Genomic DNA, 13783 nt, shown 5'->3' on the forward strand with positions numbered 1-13783 from the left:
TATTTAAAGAATTAGAAATAATCTACTCCTTTATGCAACCGCTTTGTCAGATTTCAAAATAACTTTACGGCGAAAGCACATTGTTCAATATTCTAAGTACAGAACTTAGCCTTCAATGCTAAGCTATACAGTTAGCCTACAACCACGGCGTCGACAAATCTCTAAAATATGTACGAAATATTTTCTTACCTTTGCTGATCTTCGGCGGAATGCACTCGGAAGGGCTCTACATTTCTCACTTCCACAAGAAATTTTCATTTGTTCTGCAAAGTCCATCATTTATGTCCAAATACCTCCGTTTTGTTGACCCATCCAGAACACTTTACAATGCCATGAGGCGTGGACGCAAATCCATAGATGAAAAGTTCAAAAGTTCCATTACCGTTTGTAGAAACATGTTAAACGATGTTTACAATCAATCCTTTAGGGTATTTTTTAATGTAAAATTGCGATAATTTTCCAACCGGACAATAGGTATTAATTCCAGAAGAAAAATAACGAACAGCGAACTCGCATGCACACGCGTCACGAGACACCTGTCCTCAGACTGGCCACTGATTGAGTGGGCCACAATTTTCTGCCCGGTAACAGGTGACGGATGAAACCACTTTCTAAAGATTGTTGACAGCCAATAGGAGGTGCAACGTAAACCCTATGTCACTGTAGTTTCTCAAGGGATTCAAAAGAAGAACTACATTTCTCATTTCTTCCACTTTCTGATTCAATTTCTCTCAGGTTTTTGCCTGCCATATGAGTTCTGTTATACTCACAGACACCACTCAAACAGTTTTAGAATCATCAGAGTGTTTTCTATCCAAATCTACTAATAATATGCATATTCCATTTTCTGGGCCAGAGTAGTAACCTGTTTAAATTGGGTATGTTTTTCATCCGGCCGTGAAAATACTGCCCCCTAGCCCCAAGAGGTTATAGCCTCTTCTGGCTTCCATATGCAGACAACTACGTACCAGATCCTTGGGCTGACCAGTGGTGTACTGTTCCAGGTAATAGAGCCTATCCTGGTGACTGCTTGTCTTATCTTCTATACCATGTTCAAATGCACGCATGAATGGCCTAAAGTTTAGAGGATCACCGTCAAACATAGGTATCTCCTTAACAGGGAGTGTGGCCTGTTTGTACTGTAGTACAAGAAGGTCAGCAATTTCATTCTGCCTTTGCATGACAGTAGAGAGGTTATCATGGCTGGTATTATCGCTGATACCCGCAGTGTTGATGCTGTTGGCTGCTGAAGGGTGTGCTTTATGGCTGTTTTCTGAATAGGTTTTGATGGCTTTGTGATCAGTTGTTGTAAAACTCTTTGTAGTGGGGTCTTTGGAACTGCTCCTAATGCAGCAAACTCAACAGGTGATGGTTCAGGTTCCACATAGACCTCAGGTTCCTGGTTCTCAAAATAAGAGTTCATTCCATCTTCTTGGCTTAGTAAATGGGCTGCCACAGCATGGGATTGAGAAGTTGACTCAACACTCTCCAGGACCTTCAGTTTGGCATTATATGCTGCTGTGTCCGTTTCCAGTGCCATTTTCTCCATCCTAACATTCAGTTGAGCTTTCTGTTGTTCCAGTTGAGCTTTTTCCAGTTCTAATGCATGCTTGTCCTGTAATGATGCTTGGTGTGCTAGTAGAGCTGCTCGTTCTGCCTGAGCTTTTAGGTGTGCAGAGGACACTGAGGAAGCAGTCTTAGAATACTTTGTTTTACTTGATGTTTTTGACACATTGGAAATGCTGTCGTGTGGTTCAATGAGCGTTTGTGGCTCAACTTCAGCTTTTTTCCATATTTCCACCTCTTTCAGGAAATGTTCATAAGTTCTCATTCTTGGTTGATAATAGTTAATGCTCTCCTGTTCCTGTTCCTCCTCTGTGACCAGCTCTAGCACAGATTCATGAGCATTCTTAAAGTCATTGAGAACAGCATCAAATGCTTCAAGACTCTCATTCACAGTTTCAATGTTTCCTCCATCAACAAGAAGGACTTTTATTTCATTCATTTTGCGTGTACACACTCCAAGTTTGCCTCTCCGGGCTGCATAGAGTGAATTTAGATGCTCCTCTGCCCTCTCCAGTGGAGTCTTATTTGGGATTTCATCCTCCATCATTCACTTTTAGTTCACTCAATTTACAACGACACAGTTGTTGGTTTGATTGTTAAACGTAATGCCCCTTCAGACCTCCTTTAATGCTTTAAAAACACAGTCATCCATTTCAACAAATTGAACCATTTTGAATTGAACATGTGCAAGTTCGGCATTTTAGATGCGTTTTAAACATTTCATCCCATTATAAGTTGTCACTTTAATGAAGTTTAAACACGCAGTATCTTTAGATCCTTAAGTTGCATTCGTTGCGTGGATGCATTGCATTTCCACGTGAGGCCAAATATTAGACATATGATTATGCTACATTGTGCATAGAATCTGTGTTTCCCAAACTTAAACTTCTTAATTGTTTTCACAGCGCTGTGTTTTGAATTCCATTCCCAAGTTTATCAAACATTCCAATTATAAGCACATTTGCGCTTCCATAATATGCATGATCAACGATCACATTGAACAGGGCAGCTCATTCATTCGCAGTGGTTACTCACGGCTGGCAAATTCTAGGAGTTCAAGTCCTTCCAAGCGAGCTGTCCTTATGGTTCGAATGCAATTACAAATAGAACAATATCCAGCATGTGTCCGAACTGGAGATTTCCTTCCGATAGCAATCCTTCACAGAGTTTTTTGACTTGAATGTAGTGGCTTCCTTTCCTCTTTACCATAGCCACTGCCCAAGCCTGAAGCGGGGTTGTTTGGTACGCATACAGTCCACACTCAAGGTTTCCAAACAGCCAAACATTCAATGTGATCCAGGGATATGGTGCAACAAAAATGTTTATGCTTCTTATATCTAACAGGAAAATGATTTTCCAATCAACTTAAAACAGATTACTTGATATGGAAAATACATAATATGACATGTATGTCTGTATGGTCAAAAAACTATACCGCTCCCGCGTCAAGCAAGGAGTCCCCCCCGAAGGCCCAACTTCCTGCCTTTATCCTAACACACTTACCACAGTACAATGAATGGGCAAGAGGGGGGGGGCAAAAACTAAGTTACACTAACAACAAATGAATATATCTCAATCAGGTAAATATAAATCATAAAGGTACCTAATATTTCATCATATACATTCATATTTAATATATTTACACAAATATACATGGAGCTCGGTATGTTCAGTCTTTTATACAAATATGTCCGAATCGGCTCTAACAGAGCTTGTTAAGAAACTAAGATTTAAAGTGGGATTTTTTTACAGAAATAGATCTTGTCTCTCTCTAGTCAGCAGGAAGCAGATTGTGCAGTAAATCTTTCTACCTGTTCTTGATTATGGTGATACTATTTATCAAAGTGCAACTGCCTCTACTCTTAAACTGCTGGATCCCGTTTTTTTAATAGTGCTTTTCGTTTTATCACAGGAGTTGTATTACTCATCACTATATTCTTTACCAAAAGGTTGGCTGGACCTCTTTGAAGTCACATCATTACACTCTTCTTCTTTTTTTACAAAGCCCTACTCCACAAGCTTCTGACTTAACTTCTCTATTAAGATTTAAAATTACAAGTTATCAAACCTGTTCACAATGGTTGGTTAACTCTGGAGACTCCTTTGGTGTCTTTAAAGTTAGCTAAATCGGCCTTTAGTTTTTATGCTCCGTATGTTTGGAATAATCACCAAAAAACAGTACACATAGAGGCCTTAGTGTCCCTGTGGCAGTTTAGATAGATGCCTTAGTGTCCCTGTGGCAGTTTAGAGAGTGGACAGAGGAATTTTATTATGAAGAATTTGTTTGATTTAGGTGATAGTGTTTTGTGTATTTTGTGTACATTTATGTTTGTCTGTGCAATTTGTGTCGTGCTATATTTTACTTGTTTTAGATTGTTTTACTTCTATGAAATTGTATATGCAGGGCTCCCTTGAAAAATAAACACTGGTCTCAATGCTGACTCCCTGCTAAAATAAAGATAAAATAAATATATTTTTTAAACTCTGACTGGTACCGGGCCTATCCACAAGGGGTTCTTGGAAAGACTCATAAGAATATAGGCCTAATAATCAATTGCACATTAGGGGGTACTTCAGGCAGAGCAAAATGTGATTGGGGCTACATTAACTAAAGAAGTTTGAAACCATTGACCTAAAGCATAATAATGTACCTAGGGCCCTGAGTGTTTACTGACCACATGAGCTGACCAGTAACAACTCAGGGCCCTGACAACTAACAAACAATCAATTACAAGAATCAAGGAATTTCTGGTCATTTCCAATGATGAAATGCCACCAAGATTGATAGGCTAAGTGATAGGAAATCAGATCTCTTCCTGAGAGTCTAGAGGAAGTCTTGAGGAATGAAGAAGTGACTTACTGTCTTTCTGGCTCACAGTGCCGGAAGCGGACCCCCCAGCAGAGGTTCGTCCCACAGGGCCAGGGGAGTGCTTTGGGCCCCTGCCAGGGATCTTCAGTCCACTGGACTTCAGCATGTTCATCATGTACAGGGAGAAGTGCGGGGATTAAGGCTTTCGGTTTGAGGCACTAGAAGTCGGAATGGTGGCAATACCTCTCCATTTTAGCTGTGGAGATGAGTGGAGGCATCAAAATGACTTAGTGATGATGATAGCTTCATCTGTCTGTATATAGGAGGTTGCTTTTTTCACCTTTATTTAACCAGGTAGGCTAGTTGAGAACAAGTTCTCATTTACAACTGCGACCTGGCCAAGATAAAGCAAAGCAGTGCGACACAAACAACAACAACAGAGTTACACATGGAATAAACAAACATACAGTCAATAACACAATAGAGAAAAAAAGTATATATACAGTGTGTGCAAATGAGGTAAGATAACCTGTTAGGGCTAGGGGGCAGTATTGACACGGCTGGATAAAAAACATACCCGATTTAATCTGGTTACCACTCCTACCCAGTAACTAGAATATGCATATACTTATTACATATGGATAGAAAACACCCTAAATTTTCTAAAACTGTTTGAATGGTGTCTGTGAGTATAACAGAACTCAAATGGCAGGTCAAAACCTGAGAGATTCCTTTACAGGAAGTGGCCTGTCTGACCATTTCTTGAACTTCTTTTCCATCTCTATCATTTACTAAGGATCTCTGCTCTAACGTGACACTTCCCACGTCGTCCATAGGCGCTCAGAGCCCGGGAAAAAACAGAATGTCGTCATTCCAGCCCCAGGCTGAAACACATTATCGCCTTTCTCAAGTGGCCGATCAAGGGACACTGGGCTTAGGCGCGTGACCCCGACCGCCCCCGCCTTTGGGATTTTTTCCTCTGTTTGCCGAAAAGGAGATTCCCTGTCGGAATATTATCGCTTTTCTACGAGAAAAATGTCGTAAAAATTGATTTTAAACAGCGGTTGACATGCTTCGAAGTACGGTAATGGAATATTTAGAATTTTATTGTCACGAATTGCGCCATGCGCGCGACACTTCTTTACTATTTCGGATAGTGTCTGGAACGCACGAACAAAACGCCGCTATTCGGATATAACGATGGATTATTTTGGACCAAACCAACATTTGTTATTGAAGTAGCAGTCCTGGGTGTGCATTCTGACGAAGACAACAAAAGGTAATCAAACTTTTATAATAGTAAATATGATTATGGTGAGTGCTAAACTTGCCGGGTGTCTAAATAGCGAGCCCGTGATGCCTGGGCTATGTACTTAGAATATTGCAAAATGTGCTTTCACCAAAAAGCGATTTTAAAATCGGACATATCGAGTGCATAGAGGAGGTCTGTATCTAGAATTCTTAAAATAATTGTTATGCTTTTTGTGAACGTTTATCGTGAGTAATTTAGTAAAATGTTAGCGAATTCCCCGGAAGTTTGCGGGGGGTATGCTAGTTCTGAACGTCACATGCTAATGTAAAAAGCTGTTTTTTGATATAAATATGAACTTGATTGAACAAAACATGCATGTATTGTATAACATAATGTCCTAGGGTTGTCATCTGATGAAGATCATCAAAGGTGAGTGCTGCATTTAGCTGTCTTCTGGGTTTTGGTGACATTATATGCTGGCTTGAAAAATGGGTGTCTGATTATTTCTTGCTTGGTACTCTGCTGACATAATCTAATGTTTTGCTTTCGTTGTAAAGCCTTTTTGAAATCGGACAGTGTGGTTAGATTAACGAGAGTCTTGTCTTTAAATAGCTGTAAAATAGTCATATGTTTGAGAAATTGAAGTAATAGGATTTTTAACGTTTTGAAAATCGCGCCACAGGCTGCCAGTGGCTGTTACGTAGGTGGGACGAATTCGTCCCGCCTAGCCCAGAGAGGATAAGGGAGGTAAGGCAATAAATAGGCCATAGTCGCGAAATAATTACAATTTAGCAATTAACCTGTTGGGGATAGGGGGCAGTATTTGCACGGCCGGATAAAAAACGTACCCGATTTAATCTGGTTACTACTCCTGCCCAGTAACTAGAATATGCATATAATTATTGGCTTTGGATAGAAAACACCCTAAAGTTTCTAAAACTGTTTGAATGGTGTCTGTGAGTATAACAGAACTCATATGGCAGGCAAAAACCTGAGAAGATTCCTTACAGGAAGTGGCCTGTCTGACCATTCCTTGAGCTTCTTGACTCTGTTTATTGAAGACTGAGGATCTTTGCTGTAACGTGACACTTCCTACGGCTCCCATAGGCTCTCAGAAGGCGGGAAAAAGCTGAATGATGTAATTCCAGCCCCAGGCTGAAACACATTAGCGCTTTTGGCAAGTGCTCTATCAGAGGACAATGGGCTGAGGCGCGTGCATGAGTCGACCCCATGTTTTTATTTTCTATCGTCTTTGAACCTAAACACAGATTCCCGGTCGGAATATTATCGCTTTTTTACGAGAAAAATTGCATAAAAATTGATTTTAAACAGCGGTTGACATGCTTCAAAGTACGGTAATGGAATATTTAGAATTTTTTTGTCACGAAATGCGTCGTGCGCATAACCCTTATTTACCCTTTCGGATAGTGTCTTGAACACACGAACAAAACGCCGCTATTTGGATATAACTATGGATTATTTGGGACCAAACCAACATTTGTTATTGAAGTAGAAGTCCTGGGAGTGCATTCTGACGAAGAACACCAAAGGTAATAACATTTTTCTTATAGTAAATCTGACTTTGGTGAGTGCTAAACTTGCTGGGTGTCTAAATAGCTAGCCCTGTGATGCCGGGCTATCTACTTAGAATATTGCAAAATGTGCTTTCACCGAAAAGCTATTTTAAAATCGGACATATCGAGTGCATAGAGGAGTTCTGTATCTATAATTCTTAAAATAATTGTTATGTTTTTTGTTAACGTTTATCGTGAGTAATTTAGTAAATTCACCGGCAGTGTTCGGTCGGAATGCTAGTCACATGCTAGTCACATGCTAATGTAAAAAGCTGGTTTTTGATATAAATATGAACTTGATTGAACAAAACATGCATGTATTGTATAACATAATGTCCTAGGGTTGTCATCTGATGAAGATCATCAGAGGTTAGTGCTACATTTAGCTGTGGTTTGGGTTTATGTGACATTATATGCTAGCTTGAAAAATGGGTGTCTGATTATTTCTGGCTGGGTACTCTGCTGACATAATCTAATGTTTTGTTTTCGTTGTAAAGCCTTTTTGAAATCGGACAGTGTGGTTAGATTAACGAGTCTTGTCTTTAAAATGGTGTTTGAAAAATTGAAGTTTTTGCATTTTTGAGGTATTTGAATATCGCGCCACGGGATTACACTGGCTGTTGAGTAGGTGGGACTAGCCCATAGAGGTTAAACTGCGGCGTTTGGAAACACAGTTTTTGTTCTCCTGCGTCTGACTTCTCTGCCACCAGTACTCACTCCTTACACCCGCCTATAAATATCTGGGCATTTAGGTTGACAAAGACTTCATGTTTAAAAAAAAAAAGGATGGATGAGCTAGTTAAAAAGCTATGATTTAGAGTGGGCTTCTTTTTTACAAATAGATCTTGCCTCTTTCTAAATAGCAGGAAGCAGATTGTACAGGAAGCAGATTGTCAACTTTCCTGACAGTTATTGATTATGATGACACCATTTACCAGATTGCAGCAGCCACTACTCTTAACGATGCCGTCTACTATAACGCCTTTCACTTTATCAAAGATGACAGTTTTAACACTCAATACTGAATCCTGTATCAAAAGGTTGGCTGTCCTCATTAAAGTCCTGTAGATCACTTCATTATTCCCTTTTTGTTTACAAAGCTCTACTACGTAAGCTTCTAATTTACCAAACTTCGTTGACAATATATAAAAGAATGAGCTACCAAACTGGCTCGCAGGATTGATTAACTCGAGGTCCCTCTGGTCTTGACCAATTTAGGTAAATACTCCTTTAGTTTTAATGCCCCCATTGTTGGAGTAACCTACAAAATTCCTTGCATTTCGATTCTCTGGTACCGCTAGGGCAGTTTAGGACTATGATATTGAATGAGTTCATTATGCATTGCAGCTGTTTTGATTGATTGTAGTGGTTTATTTGTTGAAAATGTGGTGTTGAGGTTGTGCCTTGTGGTTATTTTCATTCTTCTTGTTTTATTTGAAACTTAATTTATTTTCCTGTTTGTGTGAACAATTTGGTATTCAGGGCACCATTGGTCTCACTTGGGCTACCCTGAATAAGTAAAAGTTATTAATAAAAAATAAAAACCTTTGGGTTGCTAGACGTTCACTATATACGCCCATCCATCTTCTCATACAGGCTTAAAGGGATACTTCAAGATTTTGGCGATGAGGCCCTTTACCTACTTCCCCAGAGTCAGATGAACGTGTGGATACCATTTTTATGTCTCTGCGTGCAGTTTAAAGGAAGTTCCTAACAAGTGCAAGCACAATTGCTAACCACAGTTAGCACAATGACTGGAAGTCTACAGGTATCTGCGCTAACAGTAGTTAACATTGGCTCAAGAAACTACTAACTTCCTTCATACTGGACACAGAGACATAAAAATGGTATCCACGAGTTAATCTGACTCTGGGGAAAGGCCTCGTCGCCAAAATCCTAAAGCATCCTTTTAAGTAACCTTCTGTTTTATGTAACCATACCAAACATAACAAATGATACTAATTTGAGTGTCACTGATTTACATTTACTATGTTACGTCTAGTCGTTGAGGCCAGGCTGCTTGCCCGAAACACTGAGACCTGATCAGCTGTATTCCCAGTTGCATGCATGGCCTTCAAGACAAATATTTTACATATCTCCAACTATAATATATAATTCATGACAACGTTACATCACTATTCTAGCACCACATCTCGCATTTATGCTGGTTATCGAGATGAGATGTCTGAAGAATGCAATAGTGCTTTCACAGTATCAGCACCATTCAGTTGACTCATGTATCGACATCAATTTGTATGTTGTTTTACGCAATAGGCCAAGGCCTAAATCCTTTTAGAATATTTTCTCAGGGCAGTTTTTATGACAGCTCTGCGAGGGGGGCTATATTCTTGGCAATGCGAAGTTGCTACACGTAGCCTGCTATATGACAGTGCAGTAGAGCTAGGCTACAATGTTACAATTTGATGCTCTAAACATAGGACCATTGGGCTATTCAGTTACACATTGTTGTCTGCTAAGCTTGTTGAATACATTGTTACTGTTTACACAATTATATTGCGAATGTATATATTTCCGTGACAGGGAAACATAGGGTGCATCCGAGCACATACACCGCAAATGTTGATCTATTGTTATACCCACTGCAGCGCGGTGTGTATTTCTACTTCAGCTCAACAAATCCCTTAAACGATAAAGATGCAAGAACGAAACGCTTACCTTTTTATGTCCAATTTAGCATAAACGTGTCCAAAAAGCGGCGAACTTATTTTTTTTCCTAGAGGAGAGGGGTCCGCGGATCGGTTGATTTATCAGGTTGCCACTCCCTATACCCCCACACAGGGATGAACAAAAAATATGGATGCTTAGATGGAGCTGGAAGGAAGAGTGTGGCAGGATGCGAGCTGCAGTAGGCTAAATCAGGCGAAGATGCCGGTTTATTTTGCTTCAGTTTGCTGTGAAGATTCAATGTAACTATATGCAAATTCCTCGGTCTCCCTTTTTGTTAGCGGTTTTGGGGTGCAAAGCAGCAATTTCAACCAGCTTCAATCCGCCGTTCAGGACGCTTAAAAACGTTAACCAGTTCACACATGTGGCGTATTGAACACACAGGGATGAGGTTTTCAATGTTTCGCTTGGGGCGCAATGGATGTTCGGTCTCTTTTTTCGCCTCTGTAGAGGATCCTCCCCCTTCGCTGGCTCAGCCAAACAAAGAGTTTAGGAAGTGGACGGTATTGCTGTGAGAATTGTGAATAGAAAGAAGGCTACAATGCCAACATTTAACCCAACCAAGCTATAAAGATACAATTGTGTTCTCTGGTTTGAAAGGCATTCATAAATAGTTAAATATTTTGTATAAAAATGTAAGATGCAAGAGAAAGAAGTATACTATAGGAATCTATCCAGATTATTCACTGGTCCAGCTGTTCAATTTGCTCACAGGAATTAATGTGCATCCGGTGCTGAATCACTGCGAATGAGTTATCCTTCCTGGAAATCCATGGAATGCCCTCACATCATAAATTAGTTCCCATTTTGCAATAGCCTAGTGCCCCTAATACGACTTACATACAGTTCTCACTTTTTTGCAATGCACACTTTAAAGGACTTTCAAATAAACATAGAGATAATAAACTGACTATTACATTGTAATAACACTGACTAATGGTATACTACCATGCAGGCTAAAACCCAATGACTGTATATACACATACTTGTGTTAGTAAAACCTTGCCCTTGCCTATATTTTGTCATATTCATGGAAAAAGAAAAAAAAAATGTATTCAGAGACATTTCAACAACTCTCAATAAGTTACTAATGTAATGTGATTTTGTGTCATAAATTACATGTACACTGGTCCATCAATATTCAACAATACCCCTTAAAGCACTCAACAATCATTCCCTCAGTCATCTCAATGGCTGCCTGTGGCACAACTTTGATAGACTGAGGCAATTTGTCAGTGTCTAATCTTCATTGTGGACCTGAGTGTCAAGGATGAGGTTAGCCCTATTGCATGCTTATAGAAAATGCAATTTACAAGCTGGTAGTGCAGTTGTAGGCCAAAGATCTTGTTGAAGTGATGCCTCATGGTTAGTAATGTTTGGTCTACAAATGACCTTGGCTTAGTGGTGTGAATGATGAACGTAGCAGGTCAAACGGGTAGTTCTCCTCAAAATCAAAGTTTATCAGATGTAAATTGAGCTAAATCCATATTCCAATCCATACCATTGATTGTGTAGACCCCCCTATACATGTGTGTGGAAAAATCTAAAGGTCTCAATTCCAAATGAATGAGAATTGGGAAACATTGAAATAATTGCACACTAGATTACTATTGCATATGAAAATGTCTGACTAACTTAAACCCTGTTCTAAGTGAAAACAAATTGACTTATAGCTGATAACCAGAATCATGAATAAAGCTTATGGATAAAAAGATCCAATGACATTTTCCCATTGATTAAGCTACATTATTGATAGAAAATATATAAAAAATGAATAGAACATCCACATTACAAATTCACAAAAGTAGAAAGTGGATAACCTATCCAAAGTTTGGTTGTGGCATAAACGATTATGTAATATTTCGTAAAATCAGTGGCGGCACCAGGAATTGTTTTGCTTGGTAGTTGCGTAGGGGTGCTTGCCATCTATGGTGTACACATGAATGTACTTATACATTCTTTCATGGGTGTGCTAGGTCTATTCTTGAGGGTGCGTCAGCACCGGCAAGTCCCTCCCTCTGCTTGAGAGGCTTGAGGTCACAACAGGAAGTGAATTCTTTCTGTATGAGCTGAAGACTTCCAATATAAAGGGGTTTCTGTGAATTTGACAGTAATTTACAGGCAGCTAGTGGTAAGTTACTGTATTTCATATTGCAGTACACATACTGTAATATAAATACAGTATAAAAACAAGTACTGTGTAATGACACAGTAAAATAACATTTAGTAAAATACCTTAATTGACTGTATTGTATTGCTACTGTAATTGTAATGAATTGATGAATGAAATTCATTGAGGGGAGATGGTGTTTGTATTTCACAGTATTTTACTGTAATTACATGGAGTTGGCGCAAGCAGGTTGGCTGCTAGGTACTGTGTTTACACATTGCATATCATGAGAATAGCACTGGAGGGAATGGCAGCTGTTTTACGGTCTCCTGACCAATTGTGCTATTATTTATTTATTTTCGCGAATATTAACTTTTTTTTGTACGTAATGTTTCCGCCATCGTTTCCTATGACTGAAAATCGCTTCTAGACATCAGAACGCCGATCACTAACCTCAATTTGGATAAGGATTTCTAATTCAATGAGTCGGTGGCGAAGGACATACTGTTCATCCCGGACCAGGCCCAAATCCCCGGAACTCAAAAAAGGAAGAGGCAGCTTTATATAGGCCGGTGTGCGGGATATCTGACGAGACAACGTTGGCGAGTGGATAGACCACCTCTGTCCTCCGTTCTATTGGCTAAAGTGCAATCACTGGAGAATAAACTTGACAAGCTCCGTTCAAGACTATCCCATCAACGTGATCTGAAGAACTGGAATATTCTGTTTCTCCAAGTTGTGGCTGAACAAGGACATGGAAAATATATATCTAGCTGAATTTTCTATACATCCGCAGGACAGAACGACAGCGTTGAGTAAACTCAAGGGGTGGTGTGTCATTTTGTTAACAGCTTGTGCGCAATCTCTAATATTAAGAAAGTCTCAAGGTTCTGCTCACCTGAGTTAAAATACCTCATGATAAGCTGTAGAACATACTATTTACCAAGAGTTTATCTATATTTTTCGTAGCTGTCTATTTACCATGACAAACCAATGCTGGCACTAAGACCGCACTCAACGAGCTGTATAGGGCCATAAACAAACAAGAAAAAGCTCACGCAGAGGTGGCTTTTCTGGTGTCCTGTCAGGGATTTCTTCGTCTTCTGACGATATAACGAAATCATCGTCGGAAAAGGTAGACCAATACGCAGCAGGTATATGATTGTTCATTTTTGAACATTTATTCACTTCAAAATGAATACAAAACAACAAACAAGAAAACGAACGATTCACTGACAGTCTGCAAGGCACAAGGCTAACACAGAACAATCACCCACAAAATACAAGACAAACACACCCAACTAATATAGGACTTCCAATCAAAGGCAACACCAAACAGCTGCCTTCATTTGGAAGTCCAACCCCAATTAACTCAACATAGAACCAGACACACTAGACTAAACATAGAAATACCTAAACATAAACCAAAACCCGGAAATACTAAATCAAACACCCTTTTAACAAACACACCACCCCGAACCACATAAAACGAATACCCTCTGCCACGTCCTGACCAAACTACAATACTAATTAACCCTTATACTGGCCAGGACGTGACATGTCCAGTGATTTTAATGCAGGAAAACTGAAATCCTCTACCAGAATGTCACCTGTGCAACTAGATGCAAAAAAATTCTACATCACCTTTACAACACACAGTGACTCACACAAAGCTCACCCTTGCCCTTCATTTGGCAAATCTGACCATAACTCTATCCTCCTGATTCCTGCTTACAAGCAAAAACTCAAACAGGATGTACCAGTGATGCGCTCAATAGGGAAGTGGT

The 13783-nt window shown here is 39.6% G+C and overlaps 1 protein-coding gene across 5 annotated transcripts in view; it reads right to left on the reverse strand.

Moving 5' to 3' along the window:
* The window catches only part of clip2 (CAP-GLY domain containing linker protein 2), an 84423-nt gene extending 74044 nt beyond the window's left edge, over nt 1-10379 (reverse strand). For 2 of the 5 annotated variants that reach the window (XM_014197857.3, XM_014197856.3), the window contains exons 1-2: nt 9878-10378; nt 4427-4631 (exon numbers count right to left, since the gene is read on the reverse strand). In XM_014197857.3, the coding sequence (XP_014053332.2) occupies nt 4427-4550 (124 nt within the window). In that variant the 5' untranslated portion in view covers nt 4551-4631; nt 9878-10378. Of the gene's footprint in view, nt 1-4426; nt 4632-9877 lie in introns of all 5 variants that reach the window. The other 3 variants (XM_014197855.3, XM_014197858.3, XM_014197859.3) reach the window with 3 other exon arrangements.
* Nucleotides 10380-13783: the final 3404 nt, after the last annotated feature.

The sequence above is a fragment of the Salmo salar genome, chromosome 04 (assembly GCF_965601325.2).
Source record: "Salmo salar chromosome 04, fSalSal1, whole genome shotgun sequence".
Classification (NCBI taxonomy): Eukaryota; Metazoa; Chordata; class Actinopteri; order Salmoniformes; family Salmonidae; genus Salmo; species Salmo salar.